Below are 27,609 nucleotides of genomic sequence, written 5' to 3'. Positions count from 1 at the left end.
GTTACAGGTATTTCATTGGGGTGGAGTTTGCAGCTTCGGACACTGTTTTAGGAGACGATTGATTTTGATTTGAGGACAGATGGGAGCGTTTTTACATTATTCTGCTGGTGATCATTGTATGTAAGACATCTGTAGCAAAATTACGTTTTGACTGGGGATCAGGAAGATTCTAAGTGCTTTATACAGTTGTAAATATGTGCGCCATGGGTGATGACGTCATTGAAAGTAAATGGCGATTAAGAAAAAATGAGAGCGTGAAATGTGCGGTCAATAGATTTCGGATACGGAGGGTTTTTCCAATTTCAATTTCAGAATAGGAGTTACGTTCCAATTCAACCTCCTCGGCTTTATCACGAATTTGAGGTTCTGTGGTCAGCGTTTCGGTTAGGGACCTAGTGCGGACCACGACGCATGGAAACTCAACCTTTGGAGGAGATTTCCTACAGAAGGATGGAGTATAAATTTGGATTGTGCTGATCACGGTGTCCGTTGGTTCACTGTAATCCGCTTGGAGTGGAATACTGTGGCTTCTGTTTGGTTGGGCTATTGATATTCTGTCTTCTGTGGGGGAATTTTTAGGATTGGGTTTTTAAGTAATTTGATTGATTGATGATGTGGGAGTAGCTACGGCAGGATGTCTTACCCAGACAATCGACGGTTTGATGAACCGAAGCTAGTGCTAATGATGAGAGTGGTACACGCTTGTCTGCTGAGAGGTACAAAGAAAATCATTGCTCATATTCAACGCTCGCAGTCTATCCCACGCCGCCTACTCTTGTACGTGTAATGTAAAGCCTACTTCCACTAGATCTGAATTAGCTGTCACTATCTGTTCTATCGACATATCACTCCACTCAAAGAACTCCTTACATTGCGTCACCAGGACCGAGTATACAACCCAGTATACAACCTGTTTACTCACCTCTACCCTCGAAAAGGTTCACTCATTTGGGCGACCTCATATCTACCAATAAAACATACTGGCTGCTCGCTATGTATTTCACCTGAATGCCATATCCACGCACCCTCAGAATCACTTCCAATTCCGTTTCTCTTGCTTAGACAACCTTGTTTATTCCATTTACTACACGGCATCCTTCCTGGACACTTTTACTTATTACTTTCGCTCAGCAGCATCTGTGCCTCTAATCGTAAACCACTACCCCAAGCCTCAGCTGTCAATTCCCTTATGTAACAATTACGACGGCGTCAGCTCTATTACTATGCCGCACCTCCTCTTAGCTTCGCACAACCTCGTTTCGTCCGATTACCCGAAGTCTCATATAGGCCACCGTCCATTAGAGCCATATCAGCTCTATCGGTATCTCCAACATCAGCTGTGTGAACATCGCAGTTAATCATCGCAGATTTAGAATCTGTGCAGCTGAAGAGCACAAACGTTGCTTTTGCCAGCGCTCCGTAACAGGTAAGGACATTCATATCATTCTTCAGGATCATCCTAACGGTTTACCTTGAAGTAAAACTACTACACCACGAAGATGACGTGCTACAGAAGCGAAATTTAACCGACAGGAAGAAAATGCTGTCATATGCAAATGATTAGCTTTTCAAAGCATTCACACAAGGTTGGCGCCGGTGGTGACACCTACAACGTGCTTACATGAGGGAAGTTTCCAACCGATTTCTCATACACAAACAGCACTTGACCGGCGTTGCCTGGTGAAACGTTGTTGTGATGCCTCGTGTAAGGAGGAGAAATGCGTACCATCACGTTTCCGACTTTGATAAAGGTCGGATTGTAGCCTATCGCGATTACGGTTTATCGTATCGCGACACTGCTGCTCGCGTTGGTCGAGATCCAATGACTGTTAGCAGAATATGGAATCGGTGGTTTCAGGAGGGTAATACGGAACGCTTGCCGGATCCCAACGGCCTCCTATCACTAGCACTCGAGATGACAGGCATCTTATCCGCATGGCTATAACGGATCGTGCAGTCACGTCTCGATCCCTGAGTCAGCAGATGGGGACGTTTGCAAGACAACAACCATCTGCACGAACAGTTCGACGACGTTTGCAGCAGCATGGAATATCAGCTCGGAGACCATGGGTGCGGTTATCCTTGACGCTGCATCACAGACAGGAGCGCCTGCGATGGTGTACTCAAAGACGAACCTGGGTGCACGAATGGCAAAACGTCATTTTTTCGGATGAATCCAGATTCTGTTTACAGCATCATGATGTTCGCATCCGTGTTTGGCGACGTCGCGGTGAACACACATTGGAAGCGTGTATTTGTCATCACCTCCCAATTTTTTGTGTTGACTTTGAGTGTTCAAGTGTGATTATTCTGGCGTAGCACTAAATTATGAATCTTCTCACTAAGGACCTGTTGGTTTCATTGGCTTAGCAGCAGCAGCAGCAGCAGGCGAGCGTTCCAAAAATTAATGAGGTTGGACATCGAGGCTCGTACAAAACAAAGATGTGTCATTGAGCTGAGCATTGCTAAACAACTTAGCACCAACTCATATCCATCGGCGCTTGCTAAAGGTGTATGGAGACGATAGAGAGGACGTGAGCAACGTGAAACCGTGGCTACCGGGTTTTAGAAGTCGTTAGAATGTGTGAACGACAAGCTACGCCCCAGTCGACCCTGCTCAGCAGACATCTTGCGCCATGAACACCGTTTCAATCGATACATCCGCGATGATAGGTGTATTACATCAAGGAATTGTGAGGACAGGTGAATGTAGGCTCTAATACCTTAGACAAGATGTTACGCAACCTTGATTATCGCAGTGTGTGAGATGGGTGCTGCGGAAGTTACACAGGACCATAAACGTCACCGAACAGAAAATTTGCTGAGAACTGCTGGACCCATACCGGGACTGGGATTAGACATGATGCCACAATTAAGAGCCGTACTCCAAAAGACATTTCATGTAGTGGTGATTTGCAAATGCTGCAAGAAATAGGAAATTCAAGGCACGGCCGTTTGCAGGCAAAGTGATGTGCACAGTCTTCTGAGATAGGGATGGTGGGGTTCTATTGGTTGTCTTGGAACCTAAAGCAACTGGGAATCCAGGACACACCAAGAAGACACTGAATAGGCTGAAGGCCCAAAATTCCAGTCAGGCCAGTGAAAACTACAAATTTCCGTTAAGGTGGCCAATAGTTCTGCAACCATCGAATTAATTGTTAAATATTTCTGGATTGTGCTTTACAGCCACCATACAGTCCTAATTTAGCGTCTTCATTGTACTATATCTTTGGAGATATGAAAATGGACTACGAAACCAACATCTTCCAGACTCAGTTGTAAGACATTCGCTAACCTCAGTTGGTTCATGTTTTCATGAGCGCGGCATGCAGACTGTTTTCTAAGAAATTATGTTGCTGAAATCTTGCCTTGTAGCATTATTCTTTCCGTAGTAGTTGTAGTTTCCATGAAAATAAATAAGAGACGATTAGTTTCGGAATTATGCTTGTATATAGTTGCTCAACACTCTTCAGAGGACAGACAGATTAGCATGGGCGTAGGAAAGTCACCAACAGACGCTCGAATTATTGATGATGGTTGCATGGACAGATTAGCAGAGGTGCACTCTGGTACAGTCAATGGCACGTTACAAGTACCTCGAAAACCAAGTATGCTATGATTCCCACTTGCCTACAAGACACTATTTAAGCAGGTGGTGGAAGTGTTCTCGTTTCTGAGATGTTCATGTGAACTGAAATGGCCCTGATACGTTTGCTGTCGACTACAGGAAACTAATGTCCCAACATGTATATCCTTTAGTCCGACTGCAAGACTGTACCTTTACCACGAATATTTCACCAGTCTACCGGCCCAGAACTGAGTCAGCACGGTTTGAGAAATCCTCCATAGATAGAAAGCGGCTTCAATGATTCGTCATTTCAAGTAACCCCAGTTCTATTGAGCACAGCCTTCACAGCATCGAGCGAGATCACTTCCCCACGTTTTACCGGTGGCGAGTGCGGTCTTGTATTAAGACTGATTTCCAGCACTTTCGACGTCATATGAAGGTCATACCCATGATGCGTGGTCGCCGTTGACAGAAATGGTGTGCTCCTCGCTACTAGAAAGGTTTTCTTAATTCATTGTTACGTATGTACACTGAATCACACCTAACAACTGGTGGCTGCACTCTTGCGCTTGTAGAAAACATTTGATTCCCGTCACCGCCAAAAAGTTTACTCAGTGAAAGATCATAAACTAAATCCAGTCGGGCTGGGAGGACAATAGAAGGGCTACTTGAATGAGGCTTCGAAAGTTTTCAGTAACAAATTTGAGGTTATCGTACTGGCCATATTCGTCTCCAGTCCTATCGTCCAGTGGATTCTTAGGTCAGGCAGAGGCTGCAGCAGTGGCAGGTCTTTTTGTTTCATTTTCAGTATCTCGGATCACATTCAAAATGAGCATACGGTAAATTGGTCATGTATGATCTACGTCCTGCTAAGATACTTAATTGAAAGTACACTATATGATAAATAGTATCCGGATACTCGTATGTAATGCGGAATTGACCACTAGATTCCAAGAGAGGCGGTCCCGCTGATATTAAAGGAGTGGCAAATATTGTGTTGTCGCTAGAAAAGCAATGACAGAGGGTCGGTCAGTAGGGCTAAGTGATTTCCAGTGCGGACTAGTCACTGAATATCACCTGAATAACAAATCCATCAGGGACAATTCAACTGTTCTAAAGCGGCCCAAGTCGACTGCTGGTGATGTGATCGTGAAGTGAAAACGCGAAGTAACAACCATCTATAAAACCAAGACCAGGGAGGCCTAATGTACGTAAAAAAAAAACGCATGAAATCAGCGGTAGGAGATCTAAAGTGCTACTGGCAATCGAGCTAGCACAATGACTCTGCCGGCCGGGGTGGCCGAGCGATTCTAGGCGCTACAGTCTGGAACCGCGTGACCGCTACGGTCGCAGGTTCGAATCCTGCCTCGGGCATCGATGTGTGTGATGTCCGTAGGTTAGTTAGGTTTAATTAGTTCTAAGTTATAGGGGACTGATGACCTCAGAAGTTAAGTCCCATAGTGCTCAGAGCCATTTGAACCAACAATGACTCTCCGTAGAGAGTTAAAATAAATTAGGGTACAATGATTGCACAACTCTGTATAAGCCACACATTTTCTGTTGTTGGTGTTAAGCAACGCTTGATGTGATACAAAGAGCGAGGTCACTGCGCAGTGTTTTACTGGAAACAAGTGATCTGGGGTGATGAATCATGCTTACCCTGTGGCAACCCAATGAAAAATTTTGAGTTTCGCAAATGTCTGGTGTACGTTGCCTCCCGCCATGTGTAATGCCAACAGTAAAGTAGAGAGGAGGGTTTTTCGTGCTTGGGATGTAATCCCATAATTGTGCTTAAGATCACTAAATGAGGAAGAATATGAACACATTTTACAGCATTATGTACTACGAACAGTAGATGAACGTTTTGTAGACGATGATTGTATCAACATGACAGTGCACCCTGTCATAAAGGAGATCGTGTAACGTAATAGCTTATGGACAATAACATTTCTGAAATGGACTGGCCTGCTCAGATCACCGCCTTGGATCTAATGGAACACCTTTGGGATGAGTTCGAGCGTCGGCTTCGTTACAGATCACAGTATCCTCCATCACTACCTCTTCTACTTTCCACTACTGGTGTAGAATGGACTGCTATTCCTCTGCAGACATTCACACACCTGAAGCCATCATAAAGCTGGAGAATGGACATATCCCATCTTAGCGTCCATGGACAAGTGTGTCGATGCTTCTGATCAGACAGTGTATTTTTGGCAAGCCACCTGATCAATACAATGGATATGCCTCATAAACAACGTAGCAGTTTCTGTAGTTATATGCACATAGCAGTCTGTTTTCCTAAAGCAACTTACTGGTGTTCCCAAAATGATTTTCTTTCAATAAATTAATACTACACATTACTGTATACAAAAAGTATTAAATCAGGGATTAGAATAATATCAGTGAAAAGAGTTTGATAACAAGGTAATTATTAATCTGTCAAACTCTGAGCGTATTTGAAATTATTCAGTTATCGTATTAATGTACTGCTTACTGGACTGATCACAAACATTAAAGGAGAACTGCCCCATTTCAGTGACGTTGTTCGATGTCACAGTTGATAGGATAGGCGACATCCACTGCAATATAGCATGACAGGAAGTAGTGTGCCCACCACGCCCACATGGCGTGCACTCTCCTGTTAGGTAACGCAGTGACATAACACGAGGGCGGAAACTGCATGTGGCCTTCTAGCAATATGTGTGTCGTCCTTGTGTAAGAGCAATGCTTTCATTGGAATCACTACATGGGAAACAATTGCAACCAACACAAGTTATCGTCTGCGCTTCCGCTGGAGTACTACAAATGGTTAAACAGAACTGTTTAATGAAACGTTAATTAGAGCGCTATACTCTCTGAACGTATTTTATTGGAATCAGCTAGCATCAGTTATACTTTTCTTTTGGATCACCACGTTCAGATTCGTCAACCAAGACCATTTTCAACAGTATATGAACAAGGCGTGGTAGAAATAGACAGTCATTTTTATACCTCAAACATGAATGTATCGACCTCTTCCTGTATTTCTTGGTCACAAAGTTTCTGTCCATTCTCGGAAGCGTCTAGTAGGAGGTCCAAGAATGCCAAACGTCGTTTTCGACCTGCAAAAATATCGAAATACAATTCTGGCCCAAATGTAAATATACTTCGCAGAAGAAGCTACAGTCAATAACATACCAATGTCGTCCACGAGTGCGTCTTTGGTCACACCCTCCTTCAACTTCCGCGATAATTGCCTTTGTCTAATGACCTGCGAAGTAAATACGGAATTAATGCTGTATATGTAAATCATAACTTCTATGAAGGACATAGGCCACTTAAAAATAATTAAATAGAATAAAATTTAAGAAGCATTAGCAGTGAAACCAACAAGACCCCTGTAAAATTAATAAACACATTTTGCGTTACTAGGTAACGACAATACTACTATGCGTATTTTCAATTACGAAACATGAATTAACGGTTAAAAAGAAGCACCATACGTACAGCGCTAATGTAGTATAACATTTACTGCTTGTGTAACACAAAGGAATATGCACAAGGTTTCCAAAAGTTCCAAAATCAAAGAGGGAAGAAGTTCCAACAGTATAGCTTTCCGTGAAGTTTGTGAGAAATCCTGTTCTGTAATCTAAAAGTACTACTCAAAACAGAGAAGTAACAGACTCTTAACGAAGGTAATGTGGCCACAGTTATCACTAATAGACGGACCACTACTTCAGGTGAACAAGTACGCGTAAAGGTTTCTATACCTAACTTGCTGAACGAAGCATTTTGGCAGTTTCCTCAAATGCTTTATAAAAAAATTGTAAAGAGACTGTGTAGCGTCTTCATCACCGGGAAACAAACATTTTTATTAAATAAAAGCAAAAAAATGAAATAACCTAGATTTTTAGCTAAAAATCCGCAACCAGCCAAAAAACTTGGTTTAAATAGTTATTTAAAGATAATCTGTGAGTTGTCTCGGACAGGGAAATTCTGAATACAGACACTCAGCATAATTATTTGTTTGTTTTTAGTGGTTTGACGCTCTGTAACAAGAATCAGTGCGGCGTTGAGAGCCGTGTGTGACGATTGTGGCTTAGAATAATGAGTACTGTGCTTCGAATACTAGTGCTTTTGTGAAATCCCCCTCAAATAACTTCTAGTAATCAGCACTGTTGCGAATCACATAATTCAACTGTCTCGAATTCGTCAGTCGCTGTTTTATAAGATAAATTATTTACATGTTCAACATCCATGTTTCTCAGCACATCCTTATATGACAAATTAGCTTAATGGAATTTAAAAATAATATTTCGAGGACGTAATAACCGAGAGTGTTTGAATTTGTTCGTTGTCTACTGCCATACCTTCTTAATAAAGACTCCAAAACCTGGAGCACTACTTTAGAACTGTTCGCTTTAGGACCTAGTATGTAGGGCCTACGTCGCTCACGCTTGTGTCTCTGGAGAGAGAAATACACATGGAGAAAAGGGAAAATAAACTAAAATAATCTCTTAGTGATTTATCTAAATTGTATGTAGTGTTATTTTAAGAAATACGGCAACCAGCCACTTTTCTGTATTTTTATGTAAGCTAATACGCGTTTCGGGCAACCATCCATCTTTAATTAGCGTAATACATATTTGCATCTTCAGTAAATACGTCGTTAAAATATCGACGGCAAATTGAATACTGCAGCTGCCTTTACAAAATATCTACTTGTATGTTTACGATATATTTCTGGTTAGATGTACTTACTTTCTACTCTGATTGTTGTTGTCCCTCTTTTCTTGTTCATAGATGTGGCACAAACACTTTTCCACTTCTACCTTGCTTAAAAACAGCCCAGTATCCGCTATGTTTCCGACTTACATCTTTGTTTACATACGGAAATTATTTCTATGGTCAAATTATATTTTGCTTAGAGGTTATGAAAATACTATTTCTAATTTAATCCTCTGTATGACGAAAAAGAAATGAAACAGTTTAGCAAGTATGTGCTGAGTAATCGATGAGGCTATTAAATAAGTGCATTAGTGAGTGTTTAATTAGACTACCTGAGATATAAAAATAAAAAATAATGTATTAAATTTATATAAAAGAATTAATATTACGTATTTCACTCATAGTTGGAATGACATTTACAAACAATAAAGACGGGACAACAGATTTACATCATGTAGAACTAGTACATACATTGCATGGCTCACATCGGATTATGTTTCTTCATGGCTCTACTTAGTATGTGAGCAAATTATAGAAATTCCTTAGGAAAATTTTGTTAGGTACTCTGTCTGGTCATTTAGTTCTATTACAATCATCATTATCAACCGACAAAATTTTCTACGACTGCAGTCATACTGAAGTAGTGTTGAACAGTTGAATGACAGTGGATAATCCCTCCCAAGTTTTATCAGCGTAAAATAAAGAAAAAAAACTATGTTTAAAGAGCAGTTGATGTTACAAGAAAAAATTCCTTTACTTCCTTATGATTTCCCCTATCTCGTCAAAAGAATGCATGTCAGTTCCTGTTAACATGAAACATAAGGCTCACCTTCTTCGTGAAGCTGTGTATAACGTCCAAGTGTTTGTAGTATTCTCTCCCGGTACTAGTTCTCCGAAAGATGAAGTCGCTGTGAATCCATGGTCGCACTATCCTTTTTATGGTGAGAGCGCTTATGCTGCAGCAGTAAAAAATATAATTAAAATGGGCTACGTTGCAGCAGATATGAACAGAGACAGCAATAACGATAAGAAATTATAACCGTCGAAACAGGAAGATAGCTGCTGAATTATAGGTTCGTTACATGTAAGGAAGGCAGAAAAAACAGAATTTACTTAAAATATGTTGAACACCTAGAAATAATACAAGAAATTGTGGTGATTGGCATTTTGAGAAATGATGCTTAAAATAATAATGTAAATGTTGGAAATACTTTACAGAAAAACTACCGGAAGATATACGCTGTGTGAAACTATAATCATTTTCAGAATTGTATTAGAAAATAAGTTACTAATTCTTTGTAATTTTCATACTTTTTCGACGCAATCACATGAGCATTTCACATTGCCGTTACCGCTTTCGACCAGGCAATCATCATCTTCAGACTAAAGGCAAATGCTGCAAGCGGTTTGTGAAATGCTCATGTGGTTTTATCGAAAAAGTATGAAAATAAAATTAAAAAAAAAACATAAGCCAGTCACTTTACCTACGTGACACTATGCAAGTTTTTCTAAGGTTTTATTTAATTCAGAACATTGTATCGTGTTTCTAATATTGTTTTCCAGAGATTATAGCCACGCCTTTAGTAACAGACACATGCATTTAGAGACTTTGTCTTCTTTTATTTTCTTCTTACTTGCGACAGCTTTTTGTTTTTGTATAATAACCTTCCTGAAATAGCAAATCTTCATTTTCGAAGATGATGATTTTCATACTTAATTCTATCTAGTATATTTGCATATACTCAGGATGATCACCTAAAATTTGCATCCCTTTTATTTCACAAACGTTTAAAGGTATCGAAACGACGTTTCCGGCAAATGATTATAGGCAGAGGGGCACATAACTCTGATGAACTGAAAATACTCTTGTATCAACGAAGATACTGAAGCAAGTATTTTGTTTTTATAATTGGATCAAGTGATTTGTTTAGGATGAATTGAAATCTCTTGAACAAGAGAGTATAGAGGTGTAACGCTTGTCGTAACACTATCATGTGTACCATTCCCAATAAACTGAGCATTAAGCTATGCTTTGAACAGGGTGTATGACGTAAACGTATACAGTTGAAGGTACGCGATTGTAGGGAAGAAAACATGGGCTCTAAAATGCCTACCTTAAGAGCTTCGAGCACTTCTTCATCTTCGTTACTGTGAAACACATCTCTTCTGCCGTAAACTCTTTTCTCTCCATATTTTGAGACTGGTCGTATGAACCAAAACAAGAAAAAAATTTCCAATACACATGGGCTCTAAAGAGCACACCTTGGGATTCATGAACAAACGGTCATCTTCGCTACTGTGAAACACATGTCTTGTACTGAACAAGTGCGTATAGTTCTTAAGGTATCCACTTTAGAGCCCATGTTCACAGGATATTTTTCTTGTTTTGGTGCATACTACTAAGTCTGAAAATATGGAAAGCAAAGAGACTACAGCAGAAGAGATTTATTTCACAGTAACGAAGATGAAGAAATGCTCGTAACTTTTAAGATATGCATTTTAGAGCCATGTTTAGTAGACTTTTTTTCTTGTTTTATCCCATACTATCACTTCTGAAAGTTTGTCGGTGGTATTCTGGTTCGCCCTATTTGTCCTATGGGACATGACTTTTGAATCACCCTGGATAGTTTATAGATAGCTTTACTGTCACCTGCTTTATGTGGCTGCGGCGATATGCTAACCATTAGTACATCAAAGCATGCAGTGCGATTTATAGCATTTTGACGTTTGTTGCATGGCATCTTCATGGTGTTCAAATTTTAATGGATGGCGTTGTACATGTATTTTTGGACCCTCTTGGAAGTTACATTTGCTGCAGATCACATTTTTGTATGAAAGAGGAAATGAAATTACACTACTGGCCATTAAAATTGCTACAACACGAAGATGACGTGCTACAGACACGAAATTTAGCCGACAGGAAGAAGATGCTGTGATATGCAAATGATTAGCTTTTCAAAGCATTCACACAAGATTGGCGCCGGTGGCGACACCTACAAAGTGCTTACATGAGGAAAGTTTCCAACCGATTTCTCATACACAAACAGCAGTTAACCGGCGTTACCTGGTAAAAAGTTTTTGTGATGCCTCGTGTAAGGAGGAGAAATGCGTACCATCACGTTTCCAACTTTGGTAAAGGTTGGATTGTAGCCTATCGCGATTGCGGTTTATCGTATCGCGACATTGCTGCTCGCGTTGGTCGACATCCAGTGACTGTTAGCAGAATATGGAATCGGTGGGTTCAGGAGGATAACACGGAACGCCGTGCTGGTTCTCAACGGCCTCGTATCACTAGCAGTCGAGATGACAGGCATCTTAACGGATCGTGCAGTCACCTCACGATCCCTGAGTCAGCAGATGGGGACGTTTGCAAGACAACAACCATCTGCACGAACAGTTCGACGACGTTTGCAGCAGCATGGACTATCAGCTCGAAGACCATGGCTGCGGTTATCCTTGACGCTGCATCACAGACAGGAACGCCTGCGATGGTGTACTCAACGACGAACCTGGGTGCACGAATGGCAAAACGTCATTTTTTCGGATGAATCCAGGTTCTGTTTACAGCATCATGGTGGTCGCATCAGTGTTTGGCGACATCGCGGTGAACGCACATTGGAAGCGTGTATTCGTCATCGCCATACTGTCGTATCACCCGGCGTGATGGTATAGCGTGCCATTGGTTACACGTCTCTGTCACCTCTTGTTCGCATTGACGGCACTTTGAACCGTGGACGTTACATTTCAGATGTGTTACGACCCGTGGCTGTACCCTTAATTCGATCCCTGCGAAACCCTACATTTCGGCAGGATAATGCACGATCGCATGTTGCAGGTCCTGTACGGGCCTTTCTGGATACAGAAAACGTTCGACTGCTGCCCTGGCCAGCACATTCTCCAGATCTCTCACCAATTGAAAACGTCTGGTCAATGGTGGCCGAGCAACTGGCTCGTTACAATACGCCAGTCACTACTCTTGATGAACTGTGGTATCGTGTTGAAGCTGCATGGGCAGCTGTATCTGTACACGCCATCCAAGCTCTGTTTGACTCAATGCCCAGGCGAATGAAAGCCGTTATTACGGGCAGAGATGGTTGTTCTGAGTACTGATTTCTCAGGATCTACGCACCCAAATTGCGTGAAAATGTAATCACATGTCAGTTCTAGTATAATATATTTGTCCAATGAATACCCGTTTATCATCTGCATTTCTTCTTGATGTAGCAATTTTAATGGCCAGTAGTGTATTTTTTGCATCAGTCGGTTTTGTTGTTGATACTTTTAGATGAAATGTCATTATCTTCTCCTGGATTTTTTCTCAGCTTAGTGAGACCCTGTATTTAAAATTTGCTTACTACGCACAAATATGGCGAAAGAAGCCGAGTGCCGAAAAATTGTGTTTACTTGACTGATGCTATCTGTCGATAAACTGCGCAACTACGGTCTGTGGCGAGGTGAATACAGCAGCAAAGCAAACAACTAGGATCTCTACTAACTGTGGAGTCAGCAAGTGCCTACGATCCACCATACTTAGCACACCGAGTGTTACAGCGATACAATGCTTTCACGTCGTTCAATCTGAGGCAGTGGAAGCATTTATGGACCGGTTCACGTGATGATCAACAGAGCACTGTATTCCACCCTAATAAATGTGCTGTGGGGCATACTGAGATTTAAATGTTACTACACATACGGATCGTTACTGGGTCTGGGTTTCACTATTTTCAATGATATTCTCTGTGAATCTCGCCACATCTGTTGCTATGTGTTGAGGGTCTGTTTCAGTGAGAGTATTCGGCATGCCATACTTGTCTTTCTCCACTGTAAACATATTCTTTTTGTATGAATGTTTTGAAAGAACACCGAATGTTCTTTTTTCAGTTAAGGCAAGACCCTGTACTTGAAATTTGCTTTACAGCCCTTTTAGGGCGGAGGTTCTGCAAATGGTAGAGGATTTTAAACTGATTATCCTGAGATTAGGAACTGATGTAGAAGGTATGCGCTATTAAATGAGTATTGCAGGTCAGCCATGTGCTTGACAACTGTTTACGTTTCTTCAGAGATACTGCAGCGTTGCTTTGCAATACGAGAAGTCGTTGGTTTGTGAAATCCCAGCTAAAATAGGAGAATTTAATGGTTTTGAGAGCAGGGGAATTCGTTTCGTCAGGTATCGGTTTCTTCATTAGCTATCGCAGCGCGGTATGGATGAAATCATTTTGTTATTTTCATGACGTGGGGTTCAAATACATCGTTAGGGATTTCTTTTTTAAAGTGACAGTTGCGTAGCAAGGCCTGTGCCTGAGTTTCTTTCATAACCGAACCGGCTATTGCAATTTCTGTGCTGTGTCCATCGTCACACACGGTACACAGCTAGGAGGGCACCACCTGCCAGGCAGTCTACACCGTGGTAACGCATGGTGCAGATCAGTCGCCACATACAGGGCACACACAGCAGGATTCTTTTACGCTTCCGCCAGAACACCTACAGATAAAATGCGCAACCGAGTTAAAGGGTCACTTTTTCGAAACCCCGTTATTCTCTCCCATTCCAATGCAGAAGTTCTAAATTTGGCTCGAAGGTGCCTACAGTCTTCCTCTTTAATGGTGCAATAACGTAGCAGCCTGCGACTTTACCCTCGGACTCGGAGACGCTTCAAACAGCTAGGTGTCGACACGTGTGGGGAAAAAAAAGCCAGAGTTCAGAAGTTCATGCGAGGTGTAACGTGGGTTAATGATAACACATTAGCACCAAATTTCATGACAAGTGTGCGCAACGCCACCGTGAACGTGTCACACGATGGGAGGGTCGTCACTTCCTCTCCCCTTTGCCCTCTCTACCCACATCTCACACCTCCTCTTTAGCCGCTGCGACGGAAATAAGAAACGCGACGCCCAGTACTGTAATCACGAGGTTTTCTTATGGGTGGTAAAGGAAAAACATTTCAGTTACCGACGGTCAGAATCGACACGAAAAGGTCTCAAGACGTGGCACAGAGGGTGTCAATGAAACCACTCCTTCGCTTGAGACGCTAAAAAAAAAAAAAAAAAAAAAAAAGGTTCAAATGGCTCTGAGCACTATGGGACTTAACTGCTGTGGTCATCAGTTCCCTAGAACTTAGAACTACTTAACCTCCCTAACCTAAGGACATCACACACATCCATGCCCGAGGCAGGATTCGAACGTGCGACCTTAGCGGTCGCGCGGCTCCAGACTGTAGCGCCTAGAGCCGCTCGGCCACTCCGGTCGGCTGAGGCGTTAGTACACACACATCTCGCGGTCGAAGAATGACAATTTGCCGTGTGAAGCGCAATAGAACGGCGCTCTAGACAACCTTACACACTGCTGACAACGATTCGACCTCTCTCTAAGGATATCGTAGGGCTGCAACCTCACAGAACATGATCGAACCAGTTTGCAGTGGAGTGTGACCGCAATTTTGATTGTGGTAAATAGGATGGAATCACTAGAGACCGTTCAAAAACATTCGGCGAAGTATGAACATGATCCGAAGGAGAAAAGTGTCTTTATGCTTGTTTAGTCCTGATTTGAGCCGTCGTGTGGCATAATCACACGGCAATTTGACAATAACAAGCACATGAATAAAAGAGCAAATAATCCCTCTAAACCGCTGTCCTCCTTCCCTCCCCCCCTCCCCCCCTCGCACCCTCACCACTAGTTTGGCAACGCCCTCGGTGCCCTCGCACACCTTTGACAGGTATTTAAAAAATGTCCCTGTACAGATACATTCACTCACAGATGACTATGTGCAGGCAACCCCATCGACCCAACCTGAGCTGAGTGTCGCTATATCACTGCATCAGTGCTTGCTGACCACATGCGAAATACACTATGTGATCAAAAGTATCCGGACACCTGGCTGAAAATGACTTACAAGTTCGTGGCGTACTCCAACGGCAATGCTCGAGTTCAATACGGTGTGGTCCACCCTTAGCTTCCACTCTCGCAGGCTTACGTTCAATCAGGTGCTGGAAGGTCTCTTGGGGATTAGCAGCCCATTCTTCACGGGGTGCTGCACTGAGCAGAGGAATCGATGTCGGTCGGTGAGGCCTGGCACGAACTCGGCGTTCCAAAACATCTCAAAGGTGTTGTGTGTGATTCAGGTCTGGACTCTGCGCAGGCCAGCGCATTACTGGGATGTTATTGTCGTATAGCCGCTCCGCCACAGGCCGTGCATTATGAACAGGTGCTCGATCGTGTTCAAAGATGCAATCACCATCCCCGAATTGCTCCTCAACAGTGGAAAGCACGAAGATGCTTAAAATTTGAATGTAGGCCTGTGCTGTGATAGTGCCACGCAAAACAACAAGGGGTGCAAGCCTCCTCCATGAAATGAAAAAGAGACCACACCGTAACACTACCGCCTTCGAATTTTACTGTTGACACTACACTCGCTGACAGGTGCCGTTCACTGGGTATTCGCCACACCCACCCCCTGCCATCGGATCGCCTCAATGTGTACCGTGATTCGTCACTCCACACAACGTTTTTACACTATTCAGTCGTCCAATGTTTACGTTCCTCATGCAAAGCGAGGCGTCGTTTGGCATTTACCGGCGTGATGTGTTGCTTATAAGCAATCGCTCGACCATAAAATCCAAGTTTTCTCACCTCCCGCCTAACTTTCATAGTAGCTGCAGTGGATCCTGATGTAGTTTGGAATTCCTGTGTGATTGTTTGGATAGATGTCTGCCTGTTACACATTACGACCCTCTTCAACTGTCGGCGGTCTCTGTCAGTCAACAAATGAGGTCGGCCTGTACTTTTTTGTGCCGGACGTGTCCCTTCAAGTTTCCACTTTACTATCACATTGGAAACATTGGGCCTATGGATGTTTAGGAGTGTGAAAATCTCGCGTACAGACGTATGACACAAGGGACACCCAGTCATCTGACCACGTTAGAAGTAAGTGAATTCCGCGGAGCGCCCCAGTCTGCTCTCTCATGATGTTAATGACTACTGAGGTCGCTGATATGCAGTACTTGGCAGTAGGTGTTAGCACAATGCACCTAATACGAAAAACGTATGTTTTTGGGGGTATTTGAATACTTTTGGTCGCATAGTGTATGAGGGTTGCCGAAAGTGCCACGCTTTTGTACGATCACAGAAGAAGGTTGTAGGCACCTTCGAGCCAAATTTAGAACTCATGCTTTGGAATGGGAGAAAATGATGGGGTTTGAAAAAGTGGCCTGTTAATTGTGCTGCGCAGTGTAGCTCGCTCTATCCGCCAATAGTAATGTCAGCCGCCACAGAGGGTACCGACACCAGCGAATACTTGCTGCATCAGCAAAATGGATCACAGATGAACATCCTTCCGCTGTTAAAGGATAAATGTGTGCGCACAGACTTATTCGGCACACCTGTTGACCACTTGCGTCAGATCACCACTTGCCGATCACTTGTCTACAGTAGCCACCAAATTCTAGATTGCCGAACAGTTATCTGCAGTTGCCGCAGTTACAGCGCAGCAGCTACCAGTGACTGATTTCTCGGACACTCATCGCCGAGTGTCAAAGCGTTCAACTTTCATAGAGCCTGAACTAATGGACTGTCAACCGGCGGTAGTCCATGAGTGAACTTCTGTTAAGTAATCATCGTACGCTGAGTTAGGTAATAAGTGTAGAATTTACTTTCAGACTAGTACGAGTGTTGTTATTGTGCATACTTTTAATGAATGACTGATATTTGATTCATTTTGTGTTCCCTATATTATAGTGTTAAGCGCCCCATGGCGAATCTAGTTGCAAGCTGCAGGCACGTCACCTTCGGTAGAGCAACAAATTTTCTGTAGTAATGGGTTCCCTTACTGCCGCATTTTATGTTGGACACTAAACTTATCTGGTCAACAAAACATAAAATTTTATTTTTCTGATCAAAATGGAAAATTACAGTGTCTCAAAAAGTTTTCTTCTGTTTTTTTCTTTCAATTTCATTTACTTACGTCTGTACACTCGTTATGAATGTACACAAATTTAAACTATAAATCAATTATTTAAGAAAGGTTATTTTTTCCAAAGATTAAATAAATATCTTTGAATTATGTAAATATCACTGATTCCATTTTTGGTGGACGGATCTATCGTATTGTTAATAATGGGGGGCCAATCTGACGACCACAATCAAGTTTCATAGAGGCGAGTATAGATAAGTAAAATAAAATACGGTGCTTTCCTTTTTCTTAAAAAAGTTTATAATACACTCCTGGAAATGGAAAAAAGAACACGTTGACACCGGTGTGTCAGACCCACCATACTTGCTCCGGACACTGCGAGAGGGCTGTACAAGCAATGATCACACGCACGGCACAGCGGACACACCAGGAACCGCGGTGTTGGCCGTCGAATGGCGCTAGCTGCGCAGCATTTGTGCACCGCCGCCGTCAGTGTCAGCCAGTTTGCCGTGGCATACGGAGCTCCATCGCAGTCTTTAACCCTGGTAGCATGCCGCGACAGCGTGGACGTGAACCGTATGTGCAGTTGACGGACTTTGAGCGAGGGCGTATAGTGGGCATGCGGGAGGCCGGGTGGACGTACCGCCGAATTGCTCAACACGTGGGGCGAGAGGTCTCCACAGTACATTGATGTTGTCGCCAGTGGTCGGCGGAAGGTGCACGTGCCCGTCGACCTGGGACCGGACCGCAGCGACGCACGGATGCACGCCAAGACGGTAGGATCCTACGCAGTGCCGTAGGGGACCGCACCGCCACTTCCCAGCAAATTAGGGACACTGTTGCTCCTGGGGTATCGGCGAGGACCATTCGCAACCGTCTCCACGAAGCTGGGCTACGGTCCCGCACACCGTTAGGCCGTCTTCCGCTCACGCCCCAACATCGTGCAGCCCGCCTCCAGTGGTGTCGCGACAGGCGTGAATGGAGGGACGAATGGAGACGTGTCGTCTTCAGCGATGAGAGTCGCTTCTGCCTTGGTGCCAATGATGGTCGTATGCGTGTTTGGCGCCGTGCAGGTGAGCGCCACAATCAGGACTGCATACGACCGAGGCACACAGGGCCAACACCCGGCATCATGGTGTGGGGAGCGATCTCCTACACTGGCCGTACACCACTGGTGATCGTCGAGGGGACACTGAATAGTGCACGGTACATCCAAACCGTCATCGAACCCATCGTTCTACCATTCCTAGACCGGCAAGGGAACTTGCTGTTCCAACAGGACAAAGCACGTCCGCATGTATCCCGTGCCACCCAACGTGCTCTAGAAGGTGTAAGTCAACTACCCTGGCCAGCAAGATCTCCGGATCTGTCCCCCATTGAGCATGTTTGGGACTGGATGAAGCGTCGTCTCACGCGGTCTGCACGTCCAGCACGAACGCTGGTCCAACTGAGGCGCCAGGTGGAAATGGCATGGCAAGCCGTTCCACAGGACTACATCCAGCATCTCTACGATCGTCTCCATGGAAGAATAGCAGCCTGTATTGCTGCGAAAGGTGGATATACACTGTACTAGTGCCGACATTGTGCATGCTCTGTTGCCTGTGTCTATGTGCCTGTGGTTCTGTCAGTGTGATCATGTGATGTATCTGACCCCAGGAATGTGTCAATAAAGTTTCCCCTTTCTGGGACAATGAATTCACGGTGTTCTTATTTCAATTTCCAGGAGTGTATATGCTGCACATCTGTAATATGTCTGGATAAAAATATGTTTACTGAGCCATAGACATGCAACAAAGGAAGCTTCCAGGAGTAACTGGATGCTAGAGTTGTAGTTGCCCGTGTCTTTGTTCAAGAGAGAACAGTTATATTCGAGAATGTGTGGTAAAGGTTTAATCCTTTGAGTAGCAGTGGTTTCTGTCATTATATTATCAATTTTTTTAAAATACCAGTGCCTTTCGCATGAGACCACCGACGCTGTTGCAAAGGGGAGATGTCCTGAATTTCACTGAGATAGTTATATGAACGTAGTGCATCGTAACGGTCACTTACAGCGTTCAAAGCAACAGTCGTTCCGGAGACTGTGCTGCGTGATTGTACGAGATGAGATTGTGACACATGGTCTTCTTATAGTGATCCTTTTGAAGAGGTAATTGACAGAGAAAGTAAGTACAGCTACAGTTATTGTAATCTAATATTTAGTTTGTACTAACGTTTTTATGAGTATTTACGAAATGTTACCACTGGAACAGAATGTACTTTTGATATAAATTTATTGTATCTAGGCCCATTTCTGCTTGTTGGTCAGGACTAATTTACTTTAAGCATTATGAGTTCATGGAAGTTTCGAGATGGGGATTGTGTCTAGGAAAACTGCGAAACTGCATTCACATATACATCTCATGAATTGATGGGTGATTGAAATCTGTCTGTGTAAGTGGTTCCATAATGAAACAAGAACCTTAAAACAATTGACTATCTACATTTTGCCAATGTCTTCTTGAATTCGTTGCTTACTATGATAATAAAAGTTAATTTTGTGAAATTCTGAAATTATATTCCACAGTGAAACCACATCCTAAAATAACTGTTTACTTTTTGCCAAATTCTTCCTGAATTTGCCTTGCTTAGAATGATGATAAAAGTCAATTTTGTGAAATTTTTTATAATTGATTTTTTTGTTGAGCGCCATTGTAATGTATGTTTTGTACCTGATGCTCGCCACTTTGCACAATTGCTTTGGGCCTCAGGAGGGACGTATGTCAAAGCGACCAAAATTGCGAAAAATTTTTTATTGGATTTTCGTTTACTGCATGGTACTGAAATTTCTATTCCAGAATATTACTTTCCAGTTCCACGCCAAGGAGTGATAAAAGTAACAATTAACAAAAACTTGCACGATGTCACACCCCTTTGTTCTGCAATGGCGCATATTAGTATTTCTGCGATTTTATCTTCCTGTTCTATGCAGTCACAGTGTGGAGAACATTTCGGTGTTTCACAGATCCAGAACCTCTACAAAAGTGTGTTCATGGAAAGACTCAAAATCCTAAGAAAAGTTACAATTCTCTCATAGGAAAACCATCCCACAAGAAATCATTTGTTTCCACAAGTGCTGACAAAACTGCAGCGTATGACTCTTGTTTGGTTTTTAAGTTTGGTAAACTTGCAGACTATGGACTCTACAGAGGCAAGGAGGTTTCACACTGTCGATATTGAAAGAAATTGATAACAAGGGAGTTGGTGCAACTGACATTTTTGTAACTCAGTTCGAAAATCAGGTTAACGTAAGAGGACAACAAAGAAAAGACTGTTGAGGATGAAGAGAAGAATGCATATGTTTTGCACTAGTTCACCCAGATAAGGTAAGATCTAATACAAACACTGTGAAATCTTTGATTCAGGTTTCCAGTAACCTACATTTTGGCAACTTCACGTATCTTTCCCTCATAAACCAAAGACATTATAGTACTTAAATTTGGCTTGCAATTAGTCAGTACTATAGTGCAACATTCTGTGTAAGGAATTTTCATTTACCACAACAGAAAGGCTTTTACGTAAAAGAAAAGCCCTAAGATCTGGAAAATTTTTTCACAGAAATTTGGAGAGCTGTAAAAGTCTAGCAAAAGAAGGTATAAATACCCTGTTCCGCAGATTTTTTTAGCGGTATATTGAACTTGGTACAAAAATACATTAATTTCTTTCTGAAAGATTTTTCAATCAAGTGGCTTTTTTACTCACCTTATTGAAAAAATTTCGATTGTTTATAATTAAAAGCGTATAACTTCAATAAGCGTGAAAACTTATGTTTGTATCCAGATAACATTCCTTAAAATGTGTCAAATTTAATTACATTGCCTGGAAAACATTTGTACTTTAAAGTCTTTTTTTTTTTTTTTAAAGTACTGCAACTTCGCATACCTTTTCCTTAAGGTGTTACTAAAAAGTGTAAGTTACGTCAACAAAACACCTGATATTCATTTCCGGCCGTTAGTTCCTTATCTTATTATAAGATCTTATACCAGCTGTATAATCTTCTCCCATTGGATTGGGAGAGCCTATGTATTAACATATCGTACGTCTCTAAATACAATGAAAGAAATTAGCTACTTTGGCTCGGAAATATTTTCTTTTGTGTCAAACCCAATAATAGTTAACACAGAAACATCCGTAAGATTGTCAGTCAATAATATTTGAAATTTTTCTTTATCTTCGTAGGAAAAGAAGTCAACAATCACACTTCTACTTCAGTCATTCAGTTTCGTTTTGTAAATAGGATTACGTTAACAGAGTATTTCCTCCACTAAGCAGCTGTATGATACGTTCATTCAATAAGTCGACGGCAAAACGCAAAGACCACATCACGCACATGGCAAGTCGCCAGCTCTTCGCTCCTAATAATAGGTGTGCTTCCCTATTTACGTCTGGTGGGTGTACTGCTACGCGATTCCCTCTCTCACTGTAGTGTCCGATGTGTAACGCGCAAATAGGTTGTAGACATGTGTCAGAGCGTGAAACGTCACCCACATATTACTTCCACAAAACCAAGGATGTTTGAGTTTGCCGGCCGCGGTGGCCGAGCGGTTCTAGGCGCTTCAGTCCGGAACCGCGTGACTGCTACGGTCGCAGGTTCGAATCCTGCCTCGGTCATGGATGTGTGTGATGTCCTTAGGTTAGTTAGGTTTAAGTAGTTCTAAGTTTTAGGGGACTGATGACCTCAGCAGTTAAATCCCTTGCGCTGTAGTTTACTCATTTCCTATACGGTAGCATCCTTACAGGAGTTCTATTCGTGAACGTTTACAAACATCTCTGAAAACAAGAAGAATATTTCGTGTTGATCAGTTAGAAGTACCAAGTTACTATTTTAGCAAAAGGAATTTTCACTTTGTAGAGGAGTGAAAGCTGATTTGAAATTTGGGGGACTAAAACTGTGTGCCGGACCGAAACAAGAACTTGGGACCTTTACCTTTGGAGAGAAAATGCAGTACCGTCTGAGCTATCCAAACACGACTCAGGATTCTACCTCAAAGCTTTACTTCCCCCAGTAAGTCTCTTCTGTGTTCCAAACTTTATAGTTGTTTTGCCATACTTTGCGGGTTCACCACTCCTGGAAGAAAGGATATGGCTGAGAAATGCTTTAACCATAGCCTAGCGGATCGTGTCCAGATAGAATTTTCTCTCTTCAGCGGAACGTGCGTGATATGAAACTTTCCTGCAGTTTCTCAGGAATGCTACCCTCGCAAGTTTTGTAGTATGATTTCTGTTAAGTCCGGAGGATGGAAGAGTGTGTACTGGCGGAAGGTGGATTGCGAGAGGGTATGTGAATCGTGTTCTGCCATTGTTTATGTGTTATATTAACTCATCTACTGAATAACGGAAAATTGTTGTGAAACTTGTAAATTCTGTTAATTTTGAATCTCTCACTGTTTATGGGATTTTAAACTAAGGTATGCAAAATTTTAACATTTTCCTTAAATGTTTAAAAGAAGAACTTGGAGCGTCATTCTCATTGCGTGATTCATTAATAATTTTACGGTGGCTCGTATAACGCCTGTTTCGGAGAAGGCAAAAATAATTCTGTGTTAACTGAAATTTTATCTTTCTCAGAAAACAGTTGTTCATTTTTGTCAATACTGTTCGAATGCCGTTGAGACGAAAAAATTTTGTAAAATTTTCTTCTTCTTTCTGGATATAAAATAAAACTAAATGGTTCCACACATTTTTTCAGGTCTCAAACATCTATGATGTATATATGCAGACTCAAGTGACAAATGAAAATGCATACCGAGGCCGGAAATGTTCGAGTTTAGGGAGTATAGCAGGTGGGTTGAGCCTTGAAAGGGAATTTGGATTGAGGAGGGAGGTGTGCTAAGGTAGTCCTTGCAGTTGTCCAAGGCCACTGTGCCCTGGTGGTGTAATGGTTAGTGCATCTTCCTCGTGAGCAAGAGATGTGGGTTCGAATCCTGGCCATGGTCCAAATTTCCATTTGTCACATATTTCTTGATACTACTGCTGCTGCTACTACTACTACTACTACTACTACTACTACTCCTGCCATCTGCATGCTAGCTACCATTTCAGTTTGCTAATTAAGCTTTATGTGCGTGTATTAATCTTCAAAGTACGAACAAGATCGTAGGTGGAAAGTTACATCACGAGAATTTTGTTTAAAAGAACTCAAAACAGAATATTTGATTTATGAATACTACCTCCTCTTCCGCATGACCCTCTGTTTTCATGCACTCCTCCTTCATTCTTAACAAATGTCCAATTCAATTTCTCTTCTTCTTATTACAATCAATAATTGTCTTTGGTCTCCATTTTTTCCGTACTTTGTCATTTTACACTCTGTCCACTGAACTTACTATTGCCATCCATCACCATGTCCACATCTCAAAAGCCTCCAGCCTTTCTCTGCCTTTTTCCCCAGTGTCCACATTGTAGCAACATGCAGGAGGGCAATATCTACAAAATATTTTATTATTATTTTACTCAAAACTTTCTTTACATTGCCTCAGAAATTTCTCCGTTTGTACAAAATACCTCTTTCGCCTTGTTGTTCTGGTGCTGATTTCTGTGCTGCTCATCTAATCGGTCATTATCTTGTTGCTCATTGAAACAGGAGCACCATTTAACTCACATGCAACAAACATCAAACTGGCATGGAGTGAACTGCATACTTGGTTACATAAATGATTAGCACTTTCAACACCGCTCCACAGAGTAGGTAGGAGTAAGGCAATTTACATTGTGCATACAGGGCTCCCGGTGTAGTTATCGTTGTACTGGGGTATGACAGGAACGGACTCATTCTCAAGCAAAAAAATATTCATAGACATATGCCCTATTCCGAGTGGTTTTCGAGATTTAATTTAATATACACTACAGGCCATTAAAATTGCTACACTAAGAAGAAATGCAGATGATAAACGGGTATTCATTGGACAAATATATTATACTAGAACTGACATGTGATTACATTTTCACGCAATTTGGGTGCATAGATCCTGAGAAATCAGTACACAGAACAACCACCTCTGGCCGTAATAACTGCCTCATCACAGAACGTAGGGGCTGGAGGTGTGCCCCCCCCCCCCACCCCCCCTGTAAAGCAGGATAGGTGGCTACGGATGGCATATATGACGGCAGAGCAGTATGCTGGTGCAGGTTCAGCTGTTTCGAAGCACACCTCTGAGGGCAACCTCTGAGGCAACATCTTGTTGCCTATTCGTTATTTCATCTTCATTCAAGTCCTTCAACCACACGTTCAAGCCAGTACCACGCGGAAAGCCTCCCAGTCTTGTCGATGCCTGATTCTGGTCCACAACAATCTGCTCTTTGTCAAAGGCGCAGTGTGTCACATAGCCGCAGTGCCAGCAGGTCTCATCCACCCTCGCGGTGGGCAGTTGTCAGGGGGAGAGAGAGAGAGAGAAAGAGAGAGAGAGAGAGAGAGAGAGAGAGACTGTGTGTGTGTGTGTGTGTGTGTGACTATACACAATTTCTAAGAGCTCAGCTGCACTCTCCAACAACTTGCCTTCCCCACTGTTCAGGGCTGTGATTTCAGTCCGGTCATAATTTCGCTCACCATCTAGACCTGTCAAAATCTACGAGACTTCAGACTTTTCTTTGACTCTCTCCGATTTTTTCCATTTTGACGCATAAAGTCAAAACTTCTCCGTGTTTTTGACGTAATGAAGTGGAGGACTTCGTTCTTCCGGGGTGCATTATCTAATGACTTAGGTTAATTCAAATGCTAAGGGGAAAAGTAGGCGAATGATTAATTAGAGATAACTTACTTGTACACTGCTGACACATATTCTGATCCGGTTTCATTCTGGGCATTGACAGATGTTCCCATGGCCGTCTCTGCGAAGAGAAATGTATTGAGATCATTTCAATATCTCTAAATTAAAGTCTGTTATTAAACAAGATAATTGGAAATTTGCAGTAATATCATAATGCATGCCGAGTGGAGGACTGTTTGGTTTCTTGATTTGCTGTAGTTCTAGGTACTTTTCATAATATGCTAAATTTAACTGTTTACACAAGCATGATGCGGTAAATGTACATGAGAACTACGTGTTGGGCACAATTTTATCAGGAGCCGAAATTTTACATCTTTGGAAGTAAACGAAAACGATGTAAGCCGGTTGGAATCCTAGCTGCTAGTAATTGATCATGTAGGGAAGGAAAGGTAGCGGCGTTAAGTTTCCGATCACTAGTCTTTGTGCCAATGACCTGGATTAACTTTCGGAGCTCTCTGCAGTGTCCTAAGAAGTGAGGGATGTGACATTGTTAATCCATCCTAAAACTACTCTATATACTCATCTATAACCCAACACTATACAAATTAACGTAAGACCCACCTCTCACATATCCGCAAAGAAAGCGGTCAATGTCACGGTTAAAGAACACCCTTTCTGGCAGGCGGCTGAACCATTGTCATGGGAAATCCCAGCCAACAGTGCCATGCGACATTTAACTGCTTTTTCGTAACATGAATGACGATTTCAGATTTTTTTAAAGTATTAATACAAGATAAAGAAGATTTTCCTATATTTATCTCATTTGAAAGTAAGCTTAGCTAGCACCCGCTACTTCGGGACTGTTATGGCGCACTAGAGAATATCTGAATAAAACTGCTGACTGTAAGGTACAAGATTTTGTTCGACAATGGCAAACTGGAGTAACAGAATGGAAAGAAGGAAGAACAATGATTTCGAAGCGCCGGAAAGTATGTTGTTGTACTGATGTCAAGACGAAGTTTCTTCGTTTGCAATTACTTAAACGCTGTGTTTGGCGGCTAATCTGTTCTTCACAGTCAGGTGCTCATTGGGTCAGCATTGCAGGTAACTGGGAGAATCGTTTTGTCTTGTAGGAGATGTATTTAAATTTTCTTTTTCTATGCAAGATGATGAGATAGTATTTTCTTTATAATTGAGGGTCAAATAATTTTAGAATGACTGATTTAGAAGGTCACAGTCTGAATCAGTAAATTCTTACAAATTACTGATTGTAACAATTTGTCGGGAGATGACGTGGAATCATCAACAGATTAAATCATAGGTAGAACAAATGACAGATTTCGGCTCATTTGCAGTACACTGTGAAAAGTCAGCCACAGTAGTCATCAAGTGCGTGATATCGATACCAAATAGGGCTAACAGGGAATACAGAATGTATGCAAAGAGGAGGAACACGAGCGGTAGCAGGCTTGTTTCACTCATGTGGGAACCTCACAGGAATCCAGGAAACCTGAAGTGGCAGACGCATGAAGACAGACTCAACAGTCCCGCAAAGACCTACTTATAATGTTTCATAAAACAGTGGGGAATCTAGGAGTACACCACAAACACCTAACATCACTCCCGTAGGGACCACGAAGTCATGGTTACACCAATTACGGGGCGCAAATAGTCATTTCAAAAGTCACTTTTCCCATAATCGTACTCAAATGAAATGAGAAATGGCCGTACATGGGAAAGTATCCTTTCCCATGGACTTTGCAGCGGTTTGGAGAGTATGGATGCAGATGTAGATATATTTCTATAATGAAAGTTTTGACCCAGTTGGCATTCATTATTCCCTGGTAGTCCTATAAAAGTCATGCGCTTGAGAACTAGTTGACTTAATTTTCACAGAGTCCTACAAATGAGCCGAAATCTGTCACTTGCTTTACCTATGATTTAGTCTGTGTGATGATTTCACTTCTTATCCACACATCTGTTACAGCCAGGTATTTGTAAGAATTTACTGATTCGGAATGTGATCTTGTGAATCAGTCATTGTGAAATTATTTGACCCTCTATTGTAAAAAAAACATTACCTCAACATCTCAACATCTTCAGTACAAAAAGAACATTTAAATACAACACAAAATAATTTCCCCACGTTACCTACAATGTTTACAGTGTTTACGTAATTGCAAAGCAAGAAACTTCGTCTTGACATCAATATATCAACGTATTTTCCAGTGCTTCGAAATCTATGTTCCTCCTCCTATACATTTTGTGCTGACATATATCGACTGTAGTTAGTTCTGTTTGCCGTATAGAATCTCGTAACCACGCAGTTGGCAGAAGACAGACAGAAAGAAAAGGATAAACGAGAAAAAATGTGAAAAGAGATAGAAAGAGACAGGAACATTAACACTTCGATAGACTGAAGGGCAGTGAGTGGTATGGAATGGATAGTTTCTAACTCTGAATTTGCCAAACTTGCAGGAAGGTGTTTACCTTCCGCGCCCACAGGGGGCAGTAAGCGTTTCACCGACTTAAGAGTGTTGGTCATCCTCAAGAGTCAGTCGTGTATGAGTTAGTTGGGACATTTACACCTGTGACGGGCTAGAGGCGCTATTCTGCCATGTGAGTCCATGTTGTGGTATAGTGGGAAAGTTATACTTGGCGCCTTTTAATACCGGGCGTTTTC

At 42.2% G+C, this 27,609-nt stretch overlaps 1 protein-coding gene across 2 annotated transcripts in view; it reads right to left on the bottom strand.

Moving 5' to 3' along the window:
- LOC124709114 (cytochrome P450 4C1-like) overlaps positions 1-27,609 on the bottom strand; it is a 98,050-nt gene that overhangs the window by 19,912 nt on the left and 50,529 nt on the right. For both annotated transcript variants that reach the window (XM_047240768.1, XM_047240769.1), the window contains 4 exons: positions 24,978-25,047; positions 9,105-9,231; positions 6,746-6,818; positions 6,560-6,669 (listed from right to left, as the gene is read on the bottom strand). In XM_047240768.1, the coding sequence (XP_047096724.1) occupies positions 6,560-6,669; positions 6,746-6,818; positions 9,105-9,231; positions 24,978-25,047 (380 nt within the window). The remainder of the gene's footprint in view (positions 1-6,559; positions 6,670-6,745; positions 6,819-9,104; positions 9,232-24,977; positions 25,048-27,609) is intronic.

Source organism: Schistocerca piceifrons, chromosome 7 (assembly GCF_021461385.2).
Source record: "Schistocerca piceifrons isolate TAMUIC-IGC-003096 chromosome 7, iqSchPice1.1, whole genome shotgun sequence".
Taxonomy (NCBI): domain Eukaryota; kingdom Metazoa; phylum Arthropoda; class Insecta; order Orthoptera; family Acrididae; genus Schistocerca; species Schistocerca piceifrons.
This window is presented reverse-complemented; position numbering and strand designations above follow the sequence as displayed.